Source organism: Pelobates fuscus, chromosome 8 (assembly GCF_036172605.1).
Source record: "Pelobates fuscus isolate aPelFus1 chromosome 8, aPelFus1.pri, whole genome shotgun sequence".
Lineage (NCBI taxonomy): Eukaryota > Metazoa > Chordata > Amphibia > Anura > Pelobatidae > Pelobates > Pelobates fuscus.
The window spans coordinates 54,333,378-54,360,067 of NC_086324.1; the positions used below are offsets into that span (position 1 = coordinate 54,333,378).

General features: G+C 40.5%; 1 protein-coding gene across 3 annotated transcripts in view; it reads right to left on the reverse strand.

Moving 5' to 3' along the window:
* The window catches only part of FAM117B (family with sequence similarity 117 member B), a 42,708-nt gene that overhangs the window by 9,733 nt on the left and 6,285 nt on the right, over positions 1-26,690 (reverse strand). Inside the window, exons 2-6 of one of the 3 annotated variants that reach the window (XM_063429835.1) lie at positions 6,987-7,138; positions 5,952-6,041; positions 4,756-4,863; positions 530-676; positions 249-320 (exon numbers count right to left, since the gene is read on the reverse strand). In XM_063429835.1, the coding sequence (XP_063285905.1) occupies positions 249-320; positions 530-676; positions 4,756-4,863; positions 5,952-6,041; positions 6,987-7,138 (569 nt within the window). Of the gene's footprint in view, positions 1-248; positions 321-529; positions 677-4,755; positions 4,864-5,951; positions 6,042-6,986; positions 7,154-26,690 lie in introns of all 3 variants that reach the window. The other 2 variants (XM_063429834.1, XM_063429836.1) reach the window with 2 other exon arrangements.

The window sequence follows — 26,690 nt, forward strand, 5'->3', positions numbered from 1 at the left end:
TCATGCACCATGTATTTATATATATTAATACACAACAGATTCCCTTTAAGCATTATATCATTTTGAAAAGAAAACGCAAAACAAAAAACACACAAATCTCCAAAACACAACACAATGCTCTAAATATTAGAGATATTAAGTTTTTTTAAAATAAAAACAGAAATTAAGAAACATTTTTTAAATCATACAGTACTTCGTGCTCCAAACTAAAGCAAAACAAAAACAAAACAAAAAAAAAAAAACCTTACCTTAGGGAGCAGATGCAGGAAACCCACTGAAATGTTCCCATTGACATCAGGAAGGCCTGACCATTCTCCATGCTGGGAAACCACAAGGATATATGCTTCAAGATGAATAGTGGAGCAACCCACCCTCCTATGTAAACCCATAGTATGGAGGGTGATATAAAAAAATGCTTCTTGATCTCATGTGCGGCTGAGAAAAGTGGATATAGAACCCAACTAATGGTAAGCAAAATTCAGCAAGAATCTAGATATGAATCCGGAATGGATAGTAAATGTACACTTACCATTAGCTGATCTTCTTTTTCTCCAGTTTCCTTGATGATAATCTCAATCTCCTGATTCAGTCCTTCCACGCTATTGCGAAATCGTGACCCAGATGATTTTGTGATGGGAATTGTCATAGGAGTCAGTACATTCTTTGACATAGAGCTCTGGAGGGGAAATTTTTTACAATGTTAAACAGAAACTGTGTCTTCCCAGAATATTTAAATATTACATTTTCTTATCCCTATATTTAACAAATACGCATAGTGTGAAAATTAAAATTAAATGCAGAACTCCACACCTTCATCTTACTCCCTATCAGTCATGGTTATAAGCTCTGCCCTTTACACCTATATAAGTCAAAATAGAGAAAGCAACATGTTCAATAATCTGTAGAGACAAGGAAATTACTGATCTCTCTCTCACTACTTCGAGGCCACCCAAAGTTTAGTTTACAGGGCATTATAGGACACGTAAAGCAACATTAAGGACAACGTCTGCTGTAACATGGATTTTAAAAATAAATACTGAATGGGAAGCACTCATGCGAGTGAATGGAATCTGACAGGAGCTTTCATTCACTTGTGCGAGTAATCTAATTTTTTTTTCCCCATAAGAGAGAAGACACCAGGAGGTCTAGGTGTGTACACACAGCTTGCTGTACATTCTGCAATATTGCCAGAACACTGTTTATAGTCACTCCTCCAAATATCCATTTTTAATATTATCTACTATATGTTTAAAAACTACTCTCCTTGTTTTCAATACATATATTTTTAGTATCCTTGATGTGCTCCTATTAATTGGATTGCAACAATTTTTATCATATACATTTTGAAGACATCTATTTTTACATTACATTTCTGAATAAGATGTCTAACATTACGCTCTTTTGTTTTAGATATTTATATTTCGCTTTATACGTGTTTTTATAAATTGGAACTCTTTATACACTTTCATTCCATGATTGCGATATTTCTAAGCACGTGGAACGCAAGACATGTTGCGTTCCACAGAATGAAAACGTAACCTCCCGCCTACAGAGCAAACAAAAACATCCCGAGAGAAGTACATAGACGTCACTTCCTGAGAGACAGAAAGCGTCCATGCGATACATTGGAATGCACGATGCGTTCCAAGTGGGAGCCACGCCGGAAGTGACAGACCAGAACTGGATTGGAAGCGGCAGATTTAAAGAGAAAAAAGCTCAGATGAGAATCACAACCAACTGAGGAAGCACCATCGCAGGGGCGAAACGCGTTATAGACTATTTGGACTTATAGGACTTTATTGTCCACAGACCATTTGGGAATTATACCACTCTTATTTATTGGTTTTATTTGTTAGTCTGATTTTATTACTCAATAAAGAACCTTTTGGAAGAACCATCCCCAGTATCCTGTGTGTCAATATTGACAAAGCTGCATACATAGGACCGGGGAGAAAAAGATGCTGGACATCCTAAAAGTGTCCATCTACGTTTACCATCTGAGCCATATGATGTGAATGGCTCCCTACTTGTGAGTGATACTCCTAACCCTATTGACCAAAACATAACCTGTTCTGGCAATATTGCACTATTTTTCTGTCATTTTTTATTTTTACAGATTTATACCAGATTTTATCCTTTCAGTCCACCTTATGTATGTATTATTTGTATATTGTTTAATTTTAATTACGTCTAATTGTGAACTTTTTGTAATATTGCTGTACATTCTACCACAAAAAAAAAAACAAGAGATATGTACTTCCAAGAACCTCTAGTGCAGATGAGGTTTCTGGGAAAAAATAGAGCTAGCTGTACATTTTTTACCGTGTGCCACTTCCTATCAAAAAGGCATACAAGGGTGAGGAGCTAAAGAGCAAATTATTTTTGAATTTCATGATCAAGAAATGCATCTTAGGGAAAAAAATTATGTTTTACAACGAAGGCAAATTTATTCTTTAGATGCTAGGAGTGTCCATTTTAGGTGGTAAGCAAAAACATCTCATATGTTCCTAACTCACTGCTTTCTCTGACTGAACACAACAAGATATATCAGTTCAGTAAACTGAAATTTTGGTTAATATCTCCAGAACAGACTGTCCATTTAGCACAAAATATACTTGCACAGAATTGGAAATTGTGTATCACAAGACAAATGATATGGAATAAATCTAAAGAAATACAACCACAAATTCTGCTTCATCCTTATGCTCTAGTCTGCTTTGTGAATCCCAAGCAAACATTCACTTAAATGTAATGAAGCAAAGACACAAGAATAGCTAGCGGAACATGCACTTGGGCTAGGATGGGAGATGTAACTATGTTTGAATTGGGTGAACAGAAGTAAGGTCACGGTGCTGTGGGTGGAGGGAATGACAAATGAGGATGGTGGAGAAAAGGTCAGGACATGATTTTCAAAGAATACTGGGTGTAAAAAGTAAAGCAGTAGAAACCAAAAGGTGAAAACAGGACAGGAAAACAAGTGGGGGAGAGGAAGAATGGTGGGAGAAATAAAGATGGATAGGAAATACATGCAACCGCAGCAAGGAAAGTTATGTTACTGATTAGCAAAGGCTATTATTTGCGTGTTTTACCTTTGCGTGAGGGCGAGAGGAGCTTTATTTTCTCTGTACAATAAATATTACTTCAGTCTAGATTTAGGAGCAATACGGTCATGTTTTTATTTTTAATGAAAGAATCTTATTGAGAAATATTTAGTGAGAAAATATTACGCCCTGGCACAAGAGGGACTTAAGAAACGTAGGGAGCAGTGTTGAGCCCAGGAAAATGCACAGTACTACCATATTGTAATTAAACACTAAAGACTTAAAATATATTATTACTGCATAAAATGTAATATTACCTATTGCTTTGAGACACATGATTTGCATTTGAATCCTTAAGAATATTTAAAACTAAAATCATTTCAATATGCAATAGTGTGTCAGAGAAGCATCCATTAATTCTCAAATATGGGAACACACTGTGTGGAAAAAAAATTATATATAAAAAATATATATATATATATAAAAAATTAAGTTTTCATTCAACATAATATACATGTTCTGCTTGATAATATGAATTTGTATGGCTGCACACTTAATTAAGAACAAGTTTTTTAAGGCTAAAGACTGAGTTTTAACAAATACAGAAGCCACTGAAAGAAAACAAGACTTTTTTTTTTTTTTTAATGTAGAAGACTAATCACTGTCCACAGAAAAGCACCCAAGAGATGCAGCTTGTGCTTTGTACTCCTGGCAGCTGGTTGCTTGTAATAGGGACTTATGGATATGGTAAAATCGTGGCACCCTGCAGAGAGTGGGAGCTCTCAGAATGTAAAGCAGAAGCAGATTAGGATAATATTTGACCCGCTCTGCTTCTGCTGAGGGGGGCAGGGAGAGGTTTATTCACTAAACAGTGAGTGGTGGTGAACTGAACATTAAATTGCAACATTTAGGTAAATAACGACAAATTGGAAAGGTTTTTCTTTTTGAAAAAATTTACTATTCTATTTTCAAGACAACAGTTCACAGCACTGTTTAAATATTGATGTTTCTATGAAGACCGGTATAGTGTGTGTATCTTGCTCTGCATTTTGAAATGCATCAATAAGGGCCATTTAATATCTTATCGTTTTTGACACAATCAAGTTTAAAAAAAAAAAATCTCAAAGAATGATTAGCTTTTTAAATTCAGTGCAAGTAAATAAGCAAAACAATCACACATAATTATACCAATATATTATTCAAAGATTCCACCTTACATTTACTTGCATGTCACGGATAGCCATGTCATACATATTGTTATTTATAAATAACTCTTCTTGCTTCAAAATCAATTTGGCATATATAGATAAGGAAAAACTGAATCAATCACCTTATAGTGCAAAGGCCTACATCCATAACACTGTGGACTCATGTCCAATATTTAGTCATCAAACAGTAGAACCTCTCTAGTACAATATACCACATCTAGGCCGTATTCTAAAGAATTTGTCTTTCCTCACCCGTTTTGGTTAGATGACCTATCAGATGCATCTGTGAGGTGTGCTTCGATACAAGTATTCTTCAGAATTTTACTTTGCTTTTACACTCACTTTTTCCATATGCTAGATCACAAAACATGCATATATAAATCCTCTAAATGTGTGTGTTCCAATGAATGATCAAGGAAACAAATACCTAGTCTAATACTTTTTAAAAAATACTTGTTTTCTTGGCATCAGTGGTCACACAGCTGATAAGATTTGCTGCACTTTACCTGGTTAATTGCAGTGTGGTTGCCATGAAATGGAGACTGTCTATCTTTTTCCCGGTGATGCCTGCTGCTATGTTTACTCCTTTGAAGCTGCTGACGTAGCTTTGCAATCTGAGGAAAGAGCGGAAATACTAGGAGTTGGTTTGGTATGACAATGTGTCAGTTGTAGACGGTTTAATCTACTGCAGATATCTCTCCAGTTTCAAAACTCACATCTTATATACTAAGCTCCACATTCACCAAGCGAGTCTAGTGGTGTAAAGAAGCAACAATCCATGCTTCTCTTGGCACGTGCTGCAATGTTGTGATGTGAAAAGGCAATTGTACAAAAGGTATGGACATCATATCCTATATCCACCCTTACGAATAGCGGCTTCACAAAGAGATGAAGCAGTGACAGCAGCATGTGTGGAGAGAAGCACTAATTGCTGTTCCTGTCCAGGTACCATATTGTGGGCAGCTTCACTAATGAATTGGAGATGCACATGATTATCAAGGCTGGCACCATTTAATAATATCTTTAGGTTTGCGGAGAGAAATGAACATCTCCCCAGCTGGCACACAGAGACACTCTCACCTCAGCTAGCTGACACTTGCCAAGCTCTCACATGATATGATCTGGATCCCAGCCATACTTTCAGAGCATGCAAGGCAGTAAGTCGGCATTTTATATTCTCCCTCATTGTCCCATGGGAGAAAGTTCAAAAAGCAAGGTCCCATTTCTGATCCTTATGGCGACCTAACTCCATGGACTTTCTTAACCTTGTGTTAAAAAGGACACAATTTGGTAAAGGCAGAGCTTAACTGCATAAAAGACGTGCAAGAAAGTCACAGGACAGTTAAAAAAACAAAAATAAAATATAATAATAATATGTATGTTGAAAAGAGACACGCGTCCAAGTTCAAATAGACCACTGAATCTTTGCATGGTAGCATATGTTACAGTATATGGAAATAAATATGATACCGCCCTCCCCAAACCAGCAAACAAGTCCCCCATGTATGTAAATTGTTTATTATGCTGTAGGAGCCCCTCCTGGAAAGCACATCCATAATTCATGGCATTGCCAATGTTCAAAGTGCGTTCTGCAAGGTCCATGGCCTAGGGAGAATTCGTGACCACACTGTTAGATGAAGGAAATGCTCTGACCTATTATTCACAATGCAATTCAATACACACAATACAGCAGATGTCGAACCTCTTTCAGCTGCTCGTTGCTTCCCCAAGACGCAGACCGCTTATGAGAACTTTTCTTCTTTTCATACTCCTCAGCCCAAGCAGTCTCAGTCTGCAAAGAAGAAAAGTAACACGGTCTCAGTTAGTATTAAAGGATACAGTATTTTATTATTAGCAGAGAATGGTGTGTACAGTTTAAATAAGAGGAGCACTGTTAGGTCATTTTACAAAACTCAGCTCAACATGACATTGCCTTATGTAATTTATATATATATATATATATATATATATATGTTATATATATATACACACATACATACATACATACACACACATATATATACACACACACACACACACACACACACACACGTTAATCAACTGACAAAATATGCAAACAATGAACAGTACTGATGTTGACATTGATTTTAAGGGGAGCACTGTACATAATATAGCTCTCAGATTTACACTAAAAGATGGCAGCAGATGTGTATAGCAGCTGATGCTGCGACTACCAACAATCTCAGACAGGAATGTCTTTGTTCCTGAACTGACCTAAGAAACAACACACTGTGCATGTGAGGGGAAGAGGGATTCAGTTAGGCTACTGTCTACAAGTGCAGCAAAAATCAGTCAGGTTGGAACATGTATATACCTCTGCTGTCCTTAGAAAAAACAAGTATACATGTGTGTCTGTGTGTGTGGCATGCATACCAGCTGCTATATATATATGCATTTTTGGTGTACAAGAATCATCTATATTTGGTCACACGGGTTTATGATGTCTTCAGACATTTTTTTCTCTTCTTACTACAGCAGCTTTCTTCAGACAGGTAAGTTCCAGTATAATATATGTGCTAAACTAGACATGCACAATGTAACATTTAAAACGAAGAAGCCTTTTTAAAACAATATCGTAAGCGTGTGAATTTGTTTTACATTCATCTACTTCCAACATTTAACTAGTAACATTGTCACTTCATACAGTTCAAAGTGAACATAGTGAGAATAAAGAAAAACATGGCGATCAAAATGTAGACAAAATTAGACCACCTACTTGAGTGGACTTATCACGCATACAAGGAGCCACCTGACCCTGTTCACGAGGCCACTGTCCAGACAGATAAGGAGCAGCAAGTGTATCTAATGATGATGTTCTTCGAATTAAACTGGAAGGGCTGGTTGAAGGAGGAGGAGGTTGTTGTTGTTGTGGTGGTTTGTCACCTAAGAAAAACAAGCAAGAAATTCAGGAATATATTGAAAAGTCACAGAACATGCCAAATTTCAAAAGCTCGCATTGTATAGTGTATTCTCATTTTCTGGTCAGTGAACATTTTTATTTATATCTTTTTGTCTGAAAGCATCAAATGGCATATAAAAAACAGCTGTGATTTCCGAAAGCCTTTTTCAATAGCCTTTCAAAAACACATGGCGTTCAGCAGTAATATGGATAAGGACAAATATCATTATTTTTACCCATTAGCAATCGGAGACTTATGTGAACATCCTGTGATAAGAGAGCATTTTACTAAGGGCTATTGTATTTGGCTTGGCAGTCCTGGAAAGGTTAATTATGTGCAATTTTACGGTTTAAAATGGAACAATCCATCTCCTTGTTCTTTCACCAGGAAATCCAGGTATGTGTGGCTGACCGCGATTGCACCTTTCTCGCAGGCCAAGCCATCCTGGCACACACTGGTACATTTTACAGAACTTTACCAGGAAGCGGTGGCTAGTGCTACCTAGCAGCGAAGCACAGAAGCCTTGCAGCAGTGTCGTGAATGCCTGCGGACATCCCAGTGCTCCTTACTCCACTCCCTGGTGACTAAAATTCTGGCACTTTGAAAATAAAGTAACTTTAGATTTATGGAGCTCCCATAAGCTACAGAGAGTTCCCCCTTTATTAAAGTTGCCTCCAATATACACATAGAAGCTGACTCCCATCCCCCTCAGACTTTGATCAGTATAAACTAGACATCCTGGAATCAGGGGTGGTACTTGTTCAGTACTCTAATTTGTTGCCATTTTGTCTCTGCAGTCACTCATTTGGTCTTCACACAGTTTAATTTTCAGTCCCCACCTGTATAGAGATCCTCATACTGTATACAACCTGAGTGTCCAATAAATAAGTTGCCATGTTCCTTCACTAATAAATCCAAAAAGAACACAAATGTACTGACAAGGTTTCAACTCAAAACAGTGCTTTGTACATTTTTGTTCCAATAAGTGTGCCTGCTCGGAGCTCTAGAGTGCGCAAATCTTGTTCTTTTTTAGCTTTACAAATATTTTGATGTTGTGCTGGCCCCTGGTTTAGTTTTGTACCCAGCCCTTGGCTTAATTGAATGAGTGTAGTTTCTATTTGATTGTTTATGTTCCTTCACTAAAGCTTGTTTAGTGTTTGGGTATGGGGAGCTTTATTATCACTTCATCAAGCAGTAGGCTGATGTTTGAGTAATACCACCATTATTAAAGATGATGAAAGACAGAAGAGATATCCAAAACAGATCCCCATCTCTGCACACTTCATCACCTAGTCACTAAGAAAGAATCCGATTCCAGGTACACTCCAAACATTCCCCCACTTGCTTGTAAGTAGTTAAATAGTTTTAGAACGATCTCACCACTACCTGCCTCCACTATGGCTACATGTGGGCCAAGAGCTTAGGAGCATAGAGAGTGGCCAGAGAGTGTCAGCGGATTGCTCTCAGCCAATGAGCTAAGCCCTGCTCTGGCAGAAAGCTTAAGGCTCTCATGTAGCTGCAGTGGAGGTGGTAAGCATCGCTCAGCGAAAGGCCAGGTTTGACTAGTTATAATTTGGGGGAGGTGGGCAGATGGTATCTCACTGTAGTTGTTATGGTAACTGCATGGTCCTTAAAAATCAATATTACATAGGAAAAAAATAAATCAGATTCATAGGGAGATTCAGAATCTACTATTTTATTTTCAATGAGCTATTCAAATAATGCGTAAGGCAGTCTACTTTCAAAGATTAAGAAAAACTGTTTTTACTGTAGAAATGTGATAAGTTTTAGGTTTTTAAACACTGTGCTGAACTAGTTTTACTAGATCAATGAGTGGGCTGCATGTTTACGGAGTCGAGGGCAAGGAAAAACCACAAAACTAATGTTCATATTTTCTAAGGGTTTTAAACCTTAACTCATCACCTGTATGAGTAGAAGTACTCACCTTTCTTAGAGTGGCAAACAGCATAGTGCACAGATAGTATCTGACCTTTTTGGGAGGTATCTTATTCCTAATGACTTTTCCAGGTGCTACAGCATTATGGAAGAAACAAAATGTTCCTCCATGGGGCAACTTTCAGAACTTAAATAAGTATTAACCACAAATACAACGGTTAAAGATATCAAAAATACACTCCAGGTATGTATGTGTGTGTATGTATATATATATATATAAAGCAAAATATTTAATGGTAAGAATACATATAAGAATGCAAATAATGCAAATTTTTTTTTTTTATTACTCTATAATTTGAATACTTCTTGGTCATCTGTCAGGCAATCTTAGCCTTCTTTTTTTGTCATGCATCTGTACAGACAAGTTAAAGGGACACTATAGTCACCTGAACAACTTTAGCTTAATGACGCCGTTTTGGTGTATAGAACATGACCCTGCAGCCTCACTGCTCAATCCTCTGCCATTTAGGAGTTAAATCCCTTTGTTTATGAACCCTAGTCACACCTCCCTGCATGTGACTTGCACAGCCTTCCATAAACACTTCCTGTGAAGAGAGCCCTATTTATGCTTTCTTTATTGCAAGTTCTGTTTAATTAAGATTTTCTTATCCCCTGCTATGTTTATAGCTTGCTACACCATGCAAGAGCCTCCTGTATGTGATTAAAGTTCAATTTAGAGATTGAGATACAATTATTTAAGGTAAATTACATCTGTTTGAAAGTGAAACCAGTTTTTTTTTCATGCAGGCTCTGTCAATCATAGCCAGGTGAGGTGTGGCTAGGGCTCCATAAACAGAAACAAAGTGATTTAACTCCTAAATGACAGTGAATTGAGCAGTGCAATTGCAGGGGAATGATTTATACACTAAAACTGCTTTATTTAGCTAAAGTAATTTAGGTGACTATTGTGTTCCTTTAATAAATGGGAGGTATTATTGTTAAAGTTATAAGAACAAAATGAGTTGTGACAGACACAGGTTTCATGCATCATAACCAATGCAAGGGATATATAGTCTGTTATGGCATATCTTGTTTAAGTACTGGTCACAGTTAAATGAACACTATAGGCAGCAAAACAACTTTGGCTTAATGGAGTGGTTTTGTGGTACAGATCATGCCCCGGCAGTTTCACTGCTTAATTTTTTTTACCATTTAGGAGTTAAATCACTTTGTTTATGCAGCCCTAGTACCACTTCCCTGAATGTGACTTATAAAGCATTCCCAAATACTTCCTGTAAAGTGAGATCTAATGTTTAATTTCCTTTATTGCATATTCTAGAATGTTTAATCCCCTACTCTGTTAATAGCTCGCTATACATTGCAACAGCTTCTTGTATGTGATTAAAGTAAACATTTCAGAGCAGTAGAGAAAAACTTCTAAAGCAAGATAACATCATCTTGTAGATTAAACCATTTTGTTTTATGCAGGTTGTCTGAGTCACAGGCAGGGGGGTGTAGCTAGTGCTGCATAAACAGATATAAACATGATTTAACTCCTAAATGGCAAAGAAATTAGCAGTGATACTGCAGGGCCATGATCTATAAGCTAAAGTTGTTTTGGTGCCTATAGTGTCCCCTTAAAAGTAGAAATTATATATGTAAAAGATAAAGTTGTACTGTTTAAAGGGAAAATGAAAATCATAGCCACTACAAATAATGGTGCAAGGGGTCTTTTGGCGCCATATCTGTTTTAATAAAACCATTTGAGTAGTTTATAACAAGTCTGCTCCCAGTACTCAAATCCCAGCTCACTAGATGCCAATATGAAAATATGGACGTTTTATTTTACCATTCCATACCTTGGATGGAAATGAGCCCAGAGCTTGCATTCTATTACTGCTGTCCAAGCTAGTATAGCACCACGTTAAAAAAATAAAATAAAAACATTGCCATACAAACAACTGAACAATTTTAACAGTCTATCACTTGCAAGTTTCCCTCTCCAGTGACATATCTGCTTACAAGTATTCTCCTCTTCCCTCTGCCCAAGCGAATAATGCCTCTAGGAGCCTTGCCATTTTGGTACTCTTAGTGAGAATACAAGACAAGGGTCTTTGGAAGTATCTTACGCATATACAATTGCATGCATCTGTTGTACACTGTGTAATTACATGACCTTTCTCTTTTCTCCCACTCAGTTGTGATTTACAGTTTATAATGTCTTGACAGGTGTTAGTAAAAGGGCAGTAATGTGCCCATGACTTTACCCCTTAGCTTAAAAATATAACCAAGGGTCAATTCGTCAGATTAAAAATAAACTATACGGATAATGATTGTTTTTTCTAAACCAAGGATTGTTCTAAAAACATAACAGCTTTTTGATACATGACACAATTAAAAAAAAAAAAAAAGGTGTATAGAAAGCCAATTTGATGAAGTAGCAGGTAAATCTAGGGGTGAATTACTGTCATATAATAATAATAATAATAATAATAATAAAAAAAAAGTACTGAAAACCCCAGTGAGGAACAAATTATGTTTGTATCGGATTTTAATTCTAAGTTAGGTTTTTAAAAAGGTTTTAACCGGGGGCGGAGCCAGGCAGCCAATCCAGGCAGACACACGCTTGCTGAGCTCCGAGACAGAAAAGCACAAAACGGTGGTATCCTACAGGAATTTTTCCGGCAAAACACGCAGGGTACCTCCTCCACCCACAATGGGTCGAAAGTCTAAAAAATCCAGGGCAGATAATCCCACGGAAGGCAGGAACATCGAGGAATACCTCCGTCGGGCGCAAGGAGTCGGCGGGTCCAAGATGGCCGCCAACACGGACGGCTACTCTGACTCCTCTGAGGAGATGTTACAAAGCAGAGGCGCAGCGGACCTCCTGCAGTCACTACAGCCCTTGCGGGCCTCACAGAGCATGCAGTCAGTGCCTGTGACAGCGAACACGCTGAAAGAAATGCTCACCGACCTCCAAAAAACACTGCAGGCTGATATGGCCACGATCCGGACCGACCTATCAGGCATGGTCGGACGGCTGACAACCGTGGAGACGGCGTCAGAAACTCACGCAAAGTCACTTAAAATTCTAGAAGCGGAGGTGCAAGCCTTAAGGAAGCAACAAACTACTTTGGAGCAACGCTTTGCGCAAACAGAAGATGCCAGGCGCCACACTAACATTAAAGTGCGCGGGCTTTCAGAAGAAATACCCATCACGGAGCTCCCGCACCTTATGAGAAGACTGGTGGAGTCCCTCTTGCAACCCAAACAAGCAAAAAGCATATCATTTGAGGGGGTGTTTTCGAATTCCGAAGCCAAGAGGGGCCCCGGAACAAGCATCCAGGGATGTGGTGGTACGCTTCCACTCCCTCAGAGACAAAACGCTGGTACAAAATGCGTTATGGGTAACTTCCCCCCATATCTTTGAGAACATGCAGCTCTCATTTTATGCGGACCTTACAGGAGACACCATGCTGTGAAGGAAGTCCTTGCAGCCCTTCACTAGCCAACTCAGAGCTCGAGACATCAACTACCGATGGAGGTCGCCGCGTATACTTCAGATACAGCGGGGAGAGGTGACCTACTCGGTACAAACCTTACAACAAGTGGCTGACCTCTTGAACACTCTGGGACTCCCAAGTGACTCTCTCCCGTTGCCCGCAACAAAGGGGATCCCCGCGATGCAGCACTCGAGGATCCGGTCACAGGCTACACAAGCGATGATATCCAAGGCACGCTCCACTACTCCGGCATCAGCCCCCACATGAAGAATAGAGACAGCCTCTTGGGACTTGAACTGCTTATACCATACAGCTCAGCCCTCTATTGGCAGCTGACTCAATGGTGCCTGACACTCTACTACCTGGTTATATGTTTATGTTTAGTTTAATTTTTCAGTTACCCTTACGAGCTCACAAAGTTTTAACGAGCATTTTTCTGCCTACCACTCCTACTAGATGACGTTAGTTTGCAAACACGACCGCTCACAACCCCCCGCCTCTATACCACAATAGCACCTGTGGGATACATCAGAGGCGTAATACATCTTTGGGGCTAAGGGGCCATTGCCACACGTACCCGCATAGCCCACGAGAACTATACACTACCAAGGGCAATGGAACCCTCCACACTGACAGCCTACACTGTGCCATACTCACATTTTTGGAACGGCCCCATTAGCTTCCACTCCCCGCAACACTCGCTAAATTTTCATTGGCCTACTGACCTCATGGCAGGGACCCCGAACCCACAGACCTGTACGTAGACGACGATGAATCCCACTAATGGGGATTAACATCCCGCACATGTAGGTTACAGACCATACACACGATGGAACACCCATACGAGATACCCACGGTTTTTAACATTTTAGACACCGCGGCACAACAGCCAGACATACACCTTGTGTCATTCAAGCATTGTTACTATACGCTGGAGTCTTAATGATTAGTGAGAAATAATATCTAAAATGTGCGACACATCATGCCATTACCTAACATGTATATATTCACTTTTGTATACGCTATTGTGGCGTCCTGAAACTGTTATGTACCTATCCGCACAATGAAAAATAAAGAATTAAAAAAAAAAAAGGTTTTAACCAAACACTGGCACATTTCAAGTCAAAATGAAGATTTACATCAATATATAGGTGAGACCTAGGATGGTATATAGAGGTGCAAGAAATGTTAAACAAATTCTAACGAAAAGCTGTGTCCTAAAAGAATGTAAGGGTGTAGATATGTTTGGCATCCAATTAAAAGGTTTCCATAATTGTGATTGTTGCCAAGCTTGTAAAGAGACTAATGTCAAAAATAAAAAAACTATGGATTTGACCTCTAGAATTACTGAAAAAACATATGATGTAGATTCTTTTATTACTAAAAATGTGATCTATTTTCTGTCTTGTCAGTGTGAACTACAATACGTAGGCAGAACTACAAGACCTTTAAAAACAAGAATTGGAGAACACATGAGAAATATTAAGAAACATTTTTTAAACCAGACATTGAAAAATTTGCTTGGAATCTAGGAGCCAGCTAAAAGGTAGAAGCCAGGCTTTTCAATGTGAAATATGCAATTCTTAAAGGGATGATATAGCCACCAGAACCAAGCTTAATGCAGTGGTTCCCAAACTTTTTAGGTTCAAGGCACCCTTAATATTTCAGTATTTTTTCAAGGCACCCCACCAAGACAAAATGTCTGGGTTGCATATCTGTACAGCGCTGCCGCATTTATTGGCGCTGTAGTATAATGTACAGTGTTGGTGTTTGAAGGGATGTTTGCGTTTGATTGCAGGGGTGTGTCTGAATGTAATGTTACATTGTAATGTTACATGCCGCCTACCTCCCTCTCACAGCTCTCAATGAGCAGCCTGCCTCAACCCTTTGTGATCCGACTGCCCGCCTCTGTTCTAAGGCAGCCAGTCACCTTGGGGGCTGAACAGGCTCACAAATCCGAGGACAAATCTACTGGTCGCCATGGCGACCTGGGATTTGTCGAGCCCTGATATAAGGATACTATTTGTTTTATCTAATACATTTGTGATTTTACTCTAAATTTGGTGCTCATCTTTCCCTTGACATTTTGGGAGCATTGAAGAATACCACAAGTGGAGGTACCAGGATATTTACATCCCACCTAAAGCTGTTTGTTATACTTGAGCCAGTGATTCACAGGTTCATGAAAATGTGAGTGGGATACTAGAAGAGCTATATATTTTTATCAATTTGCACATGCTATATTTCCTTATTGTAAGAATTCTATTTTCAAGTCTATAAGGATATTCTCCTCTTTTTGGATATATATACCTTCTACTAGGGGTGCACCGAAATGAAAATTCAGGGCCGAAACCGAAAATTCAGGATGCCCTTGACCGAAAACCGAAACTGCCTTTTTGCCCAAATACTTTTTTTTTTCTATGATTTTTTTAATATAATTATTTTTCATGATATGGTGTCTTTTTCATCAAATTTGGTGTCTTTTTCATCAAATTTGGTGTCTTTATCAGAAACTTTGAAATATTTCCAAACCGCTGACATTGTAAAGTCACTGAAAGAGGACTATGCCTCAGCTATAGATTTTTTATTTTTATTTTTTTTTTTAAATTCTTTATTTGTCGTGCAATAGAGTTAACAGACAAGCCTGTGGTGTCACAATAACAGCTCAGGCGATTCATAGCTTATAGTGACATAAAAGAGGTATGTTGCACATTTTTTTTTTTGGAAACAGGTTAAAAACATTTGGTCAACAGAGATACAACAAGCTTCGTGGTAGTTACGTTCAGAGCATGGTGTTATTATATGATTTTATCAAGCTTGACTATATATTGAGGTCGATCGAGTATTATTAAGCTCGTCGTCGCTTAACAGTGCTAATTTAGTAATAGCTCATTGCCTAATAGGGTATGCTAACAACACTCTAACATATTATAGAAAATGCTATTAAATTAACAGTGCTTGATTTTAGAGTAAATTAACAGTTGGCGCCTTCTGCATTGGCATCCAGGTAGTTAATGTTGTTAGGGTTTGGGAGATAAGCCTACGGTCAGTGCTTCAACTTAGAGTAACACCTGGGGTTCACTGTAGCGTTAATCTTGCCAGTGTGGTATGATGCAGGAAAAAATCTTTACCGGATAATGACCGGTATATTAGCAGCTTGGGTGCGTTATTTGCCAGATGTCACTATACATTTATACATTGCCTAGTTACTAAGCGTATGTGTAAAAAGAAGCATGAGATTGCATAGATGTCTAACTCTGAGCTTTGGAACGTTAGAGACAGGTGAATTCCAGTCATGAATTAACATGGTATCGGTGGAGACCGTCGGCTTCACAACTGTACAATACTACAGTATGTGAGGCCGATATGTGTAAGGCCTAAACAGACTAAACAGAGTCGTCGGAGTTGTGTATAGTTGAGGGTTATTAAAGGTGACAGTAAGGTAATCCAATATGAAGGCGTAACAAATTAAAACATGAGATTAAGGCATAACAATTTCAATTTCAACTGCTGCACATAGCTATACTCTTTGGACCGTCTTGGTAACGTAAGTCCTGTTTGGGCTCTGATCAGTCAAGTCCCATGCGGTGCAGAGCTTCTGGGGACGAAGGGCTCTATGTTGTCCATGTCCCAGGGTCCGTCAGGTTTGTCAGGGGCATCGGTGGGTGCCCGTGTGGTAGGTAGTGGCAGTCCGAGCGCTTCCAGAAATGTGGTCGTGTCATCCGGTGTGCGGAGCGTGTGTGTAGCTCCGTTGTGTTTCGCCATGAGGGAGCCCGCCGGGCCCCAGCGATACTGTACCCCTGAGGACCGCAGGTGAGTAGTGACTGTTCCCAGCGATCTGCGCCACTGAAGTGTTGCCTTAGAGAGGTCTTGAAAAAAGGTTAGCTGAGAGTCCTCAAACTGTAGGGGCGTCTTTCCGCGGACGGCAGCCATGATGTGGGCCTTGTCGGTGGCAGATAAGCAGCGGACTATGACGTCCCGCGCTGTGGTGGCAGTTCCCGCGCCTGGGATGCGGAATATCCCTTCTAAAGTGAGTCTTTTGGACGCCGCGGGTGGCATGATAGTGGCTAACAGCCTCCGGGTGTAATGCGGTAGTTCCGCCGCTGTTATTTCGGCTGGGATGCCCCTAATCTTGACATTATTGCGGCGTTGTTGGTCTTCCAGGTTAGCCACCCGCTGTAAGAGGTTGCCCTGCTGGGTGTGTAGCTGCTGTATTGAACCATTGAAGTCGGACACTGCAATTTGAGTGTCCTGGATATCATCCTCAGCGGCCTTAATGCGGTCTGTGTTGGCCCGTATTTCCGTCTGTAGGAGTGCTCGGTCCGCCGCCATCATTTGATGCAGATCAGCCAAGAGTAGTTTAAGATCCCCTTTGGTCGTCGGGGCTGAGCTATCGGCGATGTGAAGGCTTGCCGGTTGGTGTGGAGGTGGCGTTTCCCTTGGAGCACTCTGTGGTAGTTCGGGCTGTGGGTTCTCCGCTTGCGGAGTTTTAGGCGCCACCGGCCGTTGGAGCATGGCCCCGATGTCCCTGTCGGGTTTTTGTGATCTGCGTCCCATGTGGAGGTTTTGTGGTTGTGGGTTTGACAGTTGAGATTCTGGGTCTCCTGCGTCTTGTGCCTCCAGAAAGCTGTCGAGGAACTTTTCTAGGCCTCGGGCTTGTGAAGCGTGGTAGGCCCCAGCTTTACGTTTGGACTTTGTTTGCCTCGGGGTGAACGTGAAAGGCATCAGTGGATGCAGCTCGTCGCCCAGCTTGCAGTGCCGTGATTTATTTTGGCCTTTAACGGGTTTTTCTTGCAGTTTTCGGGTGTAATTTACACGGTAAACGAGGAGCGTTCAGAAGTTGCGACTGCTCAGCTCAAGCGTTGGCTCCGCCCCCCCATATATTTTTTTTTTAAAAAAAAGGAAAGTGACTTAAAATATATAAACAGATACATAGATATTATACACACAATGCCACCCAAAGCTGTTAGCTTAAAAAAAAATACTAAATTGATGGGGTAAAAGACCTTTAAAATATGATAAGTGCATTAGGTATTAGCCAGGTATTAGTGCATTATTGCCTTGGTATGTTATTTAAAGAAAAAATAAAAATAAATTATAATATAATATTTTATTAATTATATTTATTTACATTTGAGTCTGAGTGCAAGGACTAGTCAGACTCATGGCACTATTTTCAGAAACGGCAAAATGTCGGATGGGCGCGAAAATTGTTAGAGCAATACACTTTATCTTCCTGGAGGCTAAGACACAATTAGCCTCCTGTACAGCAGGGCAATCATCACTTAATAGCAAATAGCAATAGAACAAAAAAAAGAGAAAATACTTTCTGTGTAAGTGAATGGCTTCCCACAGGATTGGGGATTCTTAGTGAATCTCTGTAATTAATTGTATTAAATATAATTAATTACCGCAGGCGATGTGGGTAGTTTTACAGCAGGCTGCCCCACTGCTCTCACGGCACGTCTGGCACTTCCGGTTAGAAGGTTGCGCGGCGGCAGTGTGCGGTCTTCTCACAGTGGTACCAGGGCGGATGGTGAGCTACTGGGCAGTGGTGTATACTGGTTTTGTGCTGCCCTAGGTCGGGGTGTCTCTTCCCCTGGCTGCTGGGCGGTCGGGGTGTCTCTTCCCCTGGCTGCTGGGCGGTCGGGCGGCACTGACTGGCGGGCGGCTGGCGAGGGAGCACTTCCTCTGAGCTGTCTGCTCAGCTCCCTCGCGCGCCGCATATTCCGGCTCCCAGCCTCACTCTGCGGCGCGCGAGGGAGCTGAGCAGACAGCTCAGAGGAAGTGCTCCCTCGCCGCCCGCCCATCAGCGCCGCCCGACAGCCCAGCAGCCAGGGGAAGAGACACCCCGACCGCCCAGCATTTTCTGCAGATATGTGCCAATATCGGCCAAAATGGATTAGGTCCATTTTCGGCCGATACTTTCGGTGCACCCCTACCTTCTACGGTTTCTTGAGACCTAAAGAATTTTCTGTGGAGAAGGCGTCTGACTTTAAACTAACTAAAAAACATGACCACTATATTCTGTCAATTACTCATACCAAAACGAGCCAAACTGGTCCACCAGTAGAGATTAAATATTATCCTACCTTTACCAAATGGTGTCCAATCCACATTCTGGATAAACTAGTGAAATCTCCACTTACTTCCAACCCAGATTCCCCACTATTGGCCATTCAAGGGAAACCCATAACCACCAAAAATTCATGCTTTACATCCGCACGTTATTACTCCAGCTAGGTCACAACCCGCATTCATTCTCGGGCCATTCATTCCGTATTGGAGGAGACACAGCTGCCTCCGGAAACCACGTGCCAACACATATCATTAAAAATATGGGACGGTGGAAATCATCCGCATACAACAGATACAGCCCTAATCCTGAGAAAGAAATAAGATTGGCTTTCCGTGAAATGTCTAAGTAATGTATTACTTAAAAAATATGTCTGTCTTAAAAGAATCGCTTCTTATATTTTTGCCCTCTTTTACAGGTCTAACCTCACGTCAGTTTCAGCACACCTCAACTGACTTTGCTCTTACTACATTTGCTCCATATTATACCATACGTCCTCTAAATGTGCCGTACACAAATTATATATACATACACATATATATATAAATATATATATATATATATATATAGACCTCGGTTTACAAACGCCTCAGTTAATATAAGTTTCGGTTTACAAATGAAAATCCATTGAAAATAATGCCTCGGTTTAACATTTTTTTTTTCGCAATACAAACAAGTTTCCCCAGGATGCATTGCACCTGGGAGGTTTATAGCATCGCCCCCTGCATGCTGGAGCCTGTGGGTAGCACGTGGCGTCGAGTGTGGAGGTGTTCTTCTTAGCGGCTTTTGCATAGAGTTCTGGAGCCATTCTGGAAATTGTTTTCAGTTTTGGGACATTTTGGTGCATTTTTAAAGCTGTGGAAAGGTAGGGAGCTGAGCTTTGTTGTTTGCGTGCCTTTTACTGTGTGTTCTGCATTGTGGGTTGGTTTCCATGCCATCTCATTTTGACTTTTTTCTGACCTCCAGAACGGATGAATTGGTTTTCAGTGCATTCCTATGGGAAACCGCATTTCAGTTTACAAGTGTTTCGCAATAAGAAACGTCCCAGAGAACGCATTAAATTCGTAAACAGAAGTCCCACTGTATGTGTGTGTGTATATATATATATATATATATATACACACACACACACACACAATGAAGATTTAGATCACCTATTAGTGTGCTTTCCACTACTGTGTGTTGTATATCTGGAGGAGTCATTGAGATGGCAGGAAATAGTGAGACAGGGAACGATGTAGATAGGAGAGAAATTGGAGCACTTGCCATTACATGGTTTGTTCATGAGTATATCACAGAGCTCACACACATACAGTACTGTGAAATATACAGTGCACATTACGGTATATCACCAAAGAGCAATAAAATCTCAAAGGAATGTGGTGTGATTGTAAGCCAGTTACAACCTTTACTGTACCACCACGAATTCTGAAATATTCCTCCAACTCTGGAGTCTTTATTCGGCCCTAGCTTGAGCTAAAAAGCGCAAAATCAAATTTTGGAATGTTGTACTTTAAGACAATTCCATGGCTAAATCAGACATCGAGGAAAATTGTTTAATTGTTCATTCCCAACAGTTATTCCAAGTAAATTTCATACACACAGAAAAAGAAAAATGTTGGTTAACAAGGAGAACGTAACAGCAGTTGTGCTCGCAAACCCTTTTCCACTGAACAGAAGTGAAAAATCTTAAATTAAAAAGGACACTCTAAACACTAACAACCTTTACTTCCTACATAGGTTGTAGTCAAGAAGCTAAGCCTCTTTCCATGTATGAATGCGTCGATGTCCTCAGGGCCAGAAAACTGCAACGTTGGTCCACTAATTTTATGCATAAACCAACATCATTTTGACTTTTTTGAATGTTGTATATTACAATAAACCCACCTTTATTTTGCTACCCATTGTGCAAGTCACTATTATTCCTGAGCTCCTTTGAAGTTCTAAGAACTCCTAAACGACTATTGTAAATACAATGATGTCACAGATCATCTGTTTTAAACTGAAGGCTCGAAAATGAGACCCGTAGAATAGTTTGAAAAAAAAAAAGAAAAAAAGAAAAAAAAACCTTGGGTTGGGAAATATCCTACAAGATGGTTGGGGGTCAAGAACAACAAAGTTGAAGACTTTTAGATAAGTTATTAATCTGTAACCAAGAACAAAAAAATAACGAGGCACTTTTACAAAAATTTATTTTAAGAAACATGACATTTGCTAGTAATGTTGCAAATACGGTCATTGACCAATCGGACAAAGTCAATGACAAAAAGACAATATGTTAATGATATATTTGGAATCATGACAGGAAGAGTTTAATTGGGACAGGAAATAAAAAGGTCAGTTCTCCAAAAGGCCAATTTGGAAAATGTATAAAATTATTTGTCACGTGTAATGTTTCATATTGATGTATAAGGCAACCTGTAAATATGTAGCAGGTTCTTCATGTCATGCTTGCCTATACGTTACACTAACATTTTTTTAAAATCTTTTCAAAAATTTTTTATTTTAAGTCTTTTTTTTTTTTTTTTTTTTAAACACCTAGTAAAATAGCAAAGTAACAAGTCTAACAAATCATCCCCTCTACAACCCTCACTCCGTATCTTACCAACAATGCTTGATCAACCCAGACAGATTAAATTTAGGACAGTTACAGTTTGACAAAGTTTCTGGGGACAACTGAGAATTCCCAAATGAGCAGACCAAATGCATCACTAAAGAAACACTCCCAATCTCCATAACATCTATAGCGTGCTGTAGTGGTTATGGTGCTAGGAGTACCCTGGCGCCAACCCCCCTTCTAAGTACCAGGTGGTCCTCACTTAACGACAGCTCGCACTTACGACCAGCTCTCAAGCGCGGGGATTCAAGGGATTTCCCATGTTAGAATGCTGATCTATGTTTGGGGAAGTTTCCCCGAACACAGATTTCAGCGATTCCCTGAGCTATTGAGCTAATCTATGTTCAGGGAATGTGTATGTAGTGCTTATGGTGCCTGGGTTTTTTCCTATAACACATGCACAGCTGTCTGATACCGTTCTGTTTATTTCCTTGCTCATGTGAGAGCCTTTTAGCAGCCCTACATGGAATTAAAGAATATACTGGTTGATAGGCAAAGTAGAGCTTCCTACTCAGCATACGTAACACACACACTGCATTACAAGCAAACCATCTGCCTAAATGCATCTACACTCTGTTTTACACCACTCAACGTTCTCAGATATATTTTAGAGTGTATGTGTAAAACTATGGGACATGTAAGGTGCTAAGCTTGAGGTAACAGGAGCTGAACCTGAGGCTTACTCCTTTAAAACAAGTGCAATGCTTACTCTTAAAAATGTTAAAAAAAAAAGTATTTATTTTGTATTGCTGACTGCGAGATGCCATTCATTGCATGCAAAAACAGACACATACATTAGTATTCCATAGCCTGTGGGAAAAGTTAGATTTAAAAATCAGATGAAAAATACAGATTCTACCCCCTCCCTTCCCCAATACACATACAAACAATGGGATTGTGAAAATAAGTCCTTGATTCCTTATACAGCTAGCCCTGAAATATTGCACATAATGGACAAATTCCTTGAACCAGGTAACTATGACAACTATAATTGTTCTGGAGAAGTCTACCTGTTGAGTTAACGAATATGTCTAAATGTACATATTAAAAAGAATAATGCTCTTCAACGACTGCCAGATGCCTTCATATCACACATAAATATGTGCAGCCTGGTGAGTACACAAGGGCTTGACATAAAACACAAAGACACCTTGTTGGCATGGAGACTAGGATTTGAGTTCTGGTGCTATCAAATTTACCTGTCTTGTCATTAGCCATGTCACAGATGTGTGCCAAGTACCTAAATATGGATAAGTTACTTGCTGTAAGTAATTAAGCATTAGCATGTCTGTGGCATGGCATCACACAATTTCAATGCAATTTGTACAATTTTAATGTTAGTGTAAATGGTCTTGTTGGAATAGCACTGAAATGAGAATATATGCAGCCTTTATTCACATCTCACAGAAAGCACTGTTATAGTAGGCTATTAAAATACAAAAGTATAAAATATTTAAGTATGGTGTAGCCGCGACTGAATTTGTGGCCGTGCCTACTGCAGACAAGAAAATCGCAGCATCAGCACTCACACCACACAGGTACATAAAGTGCAGACGCTGGGATCTACTTGTTTGTAGCAGGGTTAAATAAAAAAAAAATAAAAAAAATCATCCCTGCTCAGCATTCTGGATCTACATGTCCTACAAACACATATTCCTAACACTATAAAGCTGGAAAGACATTTAGTTCCCCTGCTCAACTAAGATTGGAGATAAGAAAACGTACCTTCGTCACGCCAGTCTGGCCACAGCTTGCCCCACCCTCCATGGCACCTCCAATCTTATCAGGCAGCATTTACATTGAAACAAAACAAAAAGCTGCATGGACATGCTATAGATACCAGAACCACTACATTAAGCGATTCTGGGCGACTATAGTATAACTTTAAGTGTAGTGTCTATTACTACAGTATTCAGTTAAGAGTCATTAAGAAGGACATTGTCTTTGATGCTTGCACCTTCTCTGAATTACAATACATGCCCCAAAGAATGACACAATTTGAAGTATTTATTTATACACTTGAGCAATACAGGTCTCAGAGAATCCATAGTGGATATGACTATGGGTGCAGAAATGAGCTGGCCCACATTTTTACAGGTTCCTGAATTAGGAAACACCACCCAATTTTAGACCCATAAACCAATTGTTAAACTTGCAGGGACACTAAGCAACAAAACAACTTTGATGAGATTTTGGCTTTATTAATATGCAGTATTATGCTCAAATCTACAATTTTTGCACAAAAAAAGGACTTCCTTTCCAAAATGCATTCCGACAGCTAAGACACTGATCTGAACTATAAAGCAACCTGTGGGAGCAGTAGAGGACATCCAGGGACACATACAGTAAGGATATTGCTACCCGTTTATAGTTTCTATGAATATCTGCAGCCAGGCTGTGAATTAAAACCTGCTCACTCAGGGATGTTGGGGCTGAGACTGAGAATACATTTGATAAGTACCGGTAAGTCTTTTCTGGCATGAGGTGCATGGCTAAGGCGGCAGACTTATGGTGCAGAATTCTGCAGAAAAAATATTTTTGTGCAAAAAAAAATAAAAAAAAAAAGATTATAAACATACAAGAATATAAAAATATAGCATATTAATGGTCAAAACCCATCAAATAAATTAAAGTTGTATTGGTGCCCAGATTGTCCCTTTAATGAAAAAATTCTCTCCGTTTTATAGAGCAAGTTATTCTTTTACGAATTGGAAACTATATCTTAATGCCAACTAGAATACGTTTTTCTGTGACTACTAAGATAAGACCATCATGCAAAGCATATTGCAGTACCGTAAAACGTTGACAAACTACTACTCTTACACAGAATACAATGATGGTCAGTCAACCTCTGGAAGTAAAGCCGAAACTAATCACATAACCATTACATTCGTTGCAATTGTATTGTATACTGTAGTCTGTGTTATCACTTAAAGGAGCACTATAGTGCCAGGAAAACAAACTCGTTTTCCTGGCACTATAGGGCGATTAGGTTCCCCCCACCCTCAGTGCCCCCCTCCCACTGGGCAGAATGGTTTAAAACCCCTTCAGTCACTTACCTTTCTCCAGCGCCGGGCTCCCTCTCCACCCCCTGCCGACGTCAGATCCGAATGTGCGTGTGCACCCGCGCATTCAAACAACCCATATGAAAGCATTACTTAATGCTTTCCTATGGACGTCAGCGTCTTCTCACCGATTTTCACAGTGAGAATCGCGGAAGCGCCTCTAGCGGCCGTCAGTGAGACAGCCACTAGAGGCTGGATTAACCGTCAGTGAAACATAGCAGTCTCTGAAACGGCTATGATTTTAGCTGCAGGGATAAAACCTGGAGGACCTGGCACCCAGACCACTTCATTGAGCAGAAGAAATCTGGGTGCCTATAGTGGTCCTTTAAGTGTTTCTGCTCAAGGTGAATATTTACCTTTTACAGATCTCATACATTCTTACCAAGGGTTACTCCAAAAAAAATAAAACATTTTTTAAAAAATGCGTTACCTTCCACAAAAAAGAAATACATCTCTAGATTTCCACTACTTTTGTAGCAGAGAATTAGAAATGGAAGCTTCTCACATCCAAGTCATAAAGAAAAACAAATGTTTAGATAGCTTTACATTGCAAAAAAAATAAATAAACAAATAGTTTGTTTTTTTTATTTAAAAAAATACTTGACATCACATAACATTTTATCTCTTTTAGTGTTGGTAATTAAAAGTTAGCCATATGATAAATTCAGAACCTGTCAGCATATACATAGTAAAATCATTCAATTTGTTTGATATAAATGGACAGGGTGGTAATCTACATGTATATTTAAAAATAAATCAAATCGGGGGCGTGGCCTGGCAACGCTACAGCCTAGACGCCATTACTAACAGCTCCGCAACAAATCGCTTTTAAAACGCCGAAAACGGCGAAAATAACCTTAAGCCGCCGACCATCAACTCTCACAGCGGGAAAGGGAACCCCTGCGGCATCGACTCATGCCATTCCGGTTCGGATCCGCCTCAGCACCACCCCGCAAGACCCGGCAGAAGCTCCGGTCTGAAAGCCTGAAGGCCGCAAATTACCACGCCGAGCTCCTCGCGGACTGGAGTGAGTATTTGCACCCCTACCAACACGACCCTGACACACCAACCATGGGTCGGAAAACGCAAAAACAGACAGGGGCACCCATCTCAGAGGCGAGAGACATAGGGACGCTCCTTAAATGCTCCAGGCCTAAAACAGCAGAACCCTCACCACCCCCAGCCGTCCCAGATGCCATAGAGCCACAGGAGACTGAAGGGGGGAACGGGAACGGCAGAAAGTACCCAGACACAGCGACAGCCGTCGCAATCGAGTCCCCAAGCCCAGCACATGCCACTAAAAAGGACATTGCAGACCTTTATGAGAGAATTAAGCTGCTATTTGACACTGACATCGCCCTTGTCAAAACTGAAGTACAAGCGGTCACTGACCGTGTACAAGCCACAGAGGAAGACGTGATCGATATAAAGCAGGGCCTGGCAGCCTTAGGGGACACTGTACAGCAAATGAGAACTCTGCACTCCTCCCTAACACACAGAGTGGACACCCTGGATGACAGGAGTAGGCGCAAGCATATAAAAATCCGCAGAGTCTCCGATGCAGTGACCGCGGAGGAACTGCCACACTTTATTAGGCGGCTGATGGCCTCATCCCTACCCGCCAAACAAGCAAAACAAATCCCGCTGGACGGAGTTTACAGGGTCAATAGACCACAACGCGCCCCAACGAGCCAGCCCAGGGACATTATCCTCAAATGCCAAACCTTTACTGACAAACTAAAGCTCATGAAGGCGTTTCAAGACAGGGCCCCCATGGACTTTGAATCACACCAGCTAACATTCTACCAGGATGTCACCAGGGCAACATTGCTCTGGAGAAAGACCATGCAACCCATCACAACTAAGTTGCGAGAAGCTGGCGTGGCCTACCGCTGGTCTGCGTCCCGAACCCTAACGGTCCTCAAGGACGGAAAGGCGCACACAGCGTCTTCCCCAATGGATGCTCCCACTCTTTTCACAGCCCTGGACCTGACGAAGGGAGCCGGAACTCCACCGAGACCAGCAACACAACACCAATGGGACATACCCAATGTGACACCCTTTGTTCCAGCTCGGAATCGTAATCCATCTCAGGGTCAGGACTCAGTGACTTAATCTCAGCGTAAATGGCACTACTGCAGTGCACCTCCCCAATGCTGGCGGCGAAAGGAAAAATTCATCTTACAACGAGCCACACTATAGTGGCACCCTACAAAGCGGACTGTAGCAAATGCCTATTCCATGTTCTTCTCTCTTTCTTAAATTATCTAGTTTTGGTTTTAATTTCATGTTTTAACATTCTTGGCGCAAACTGCCAGCTATTCCACTAAAGCCAACACACAAACAGACGAACACGTTCAGTC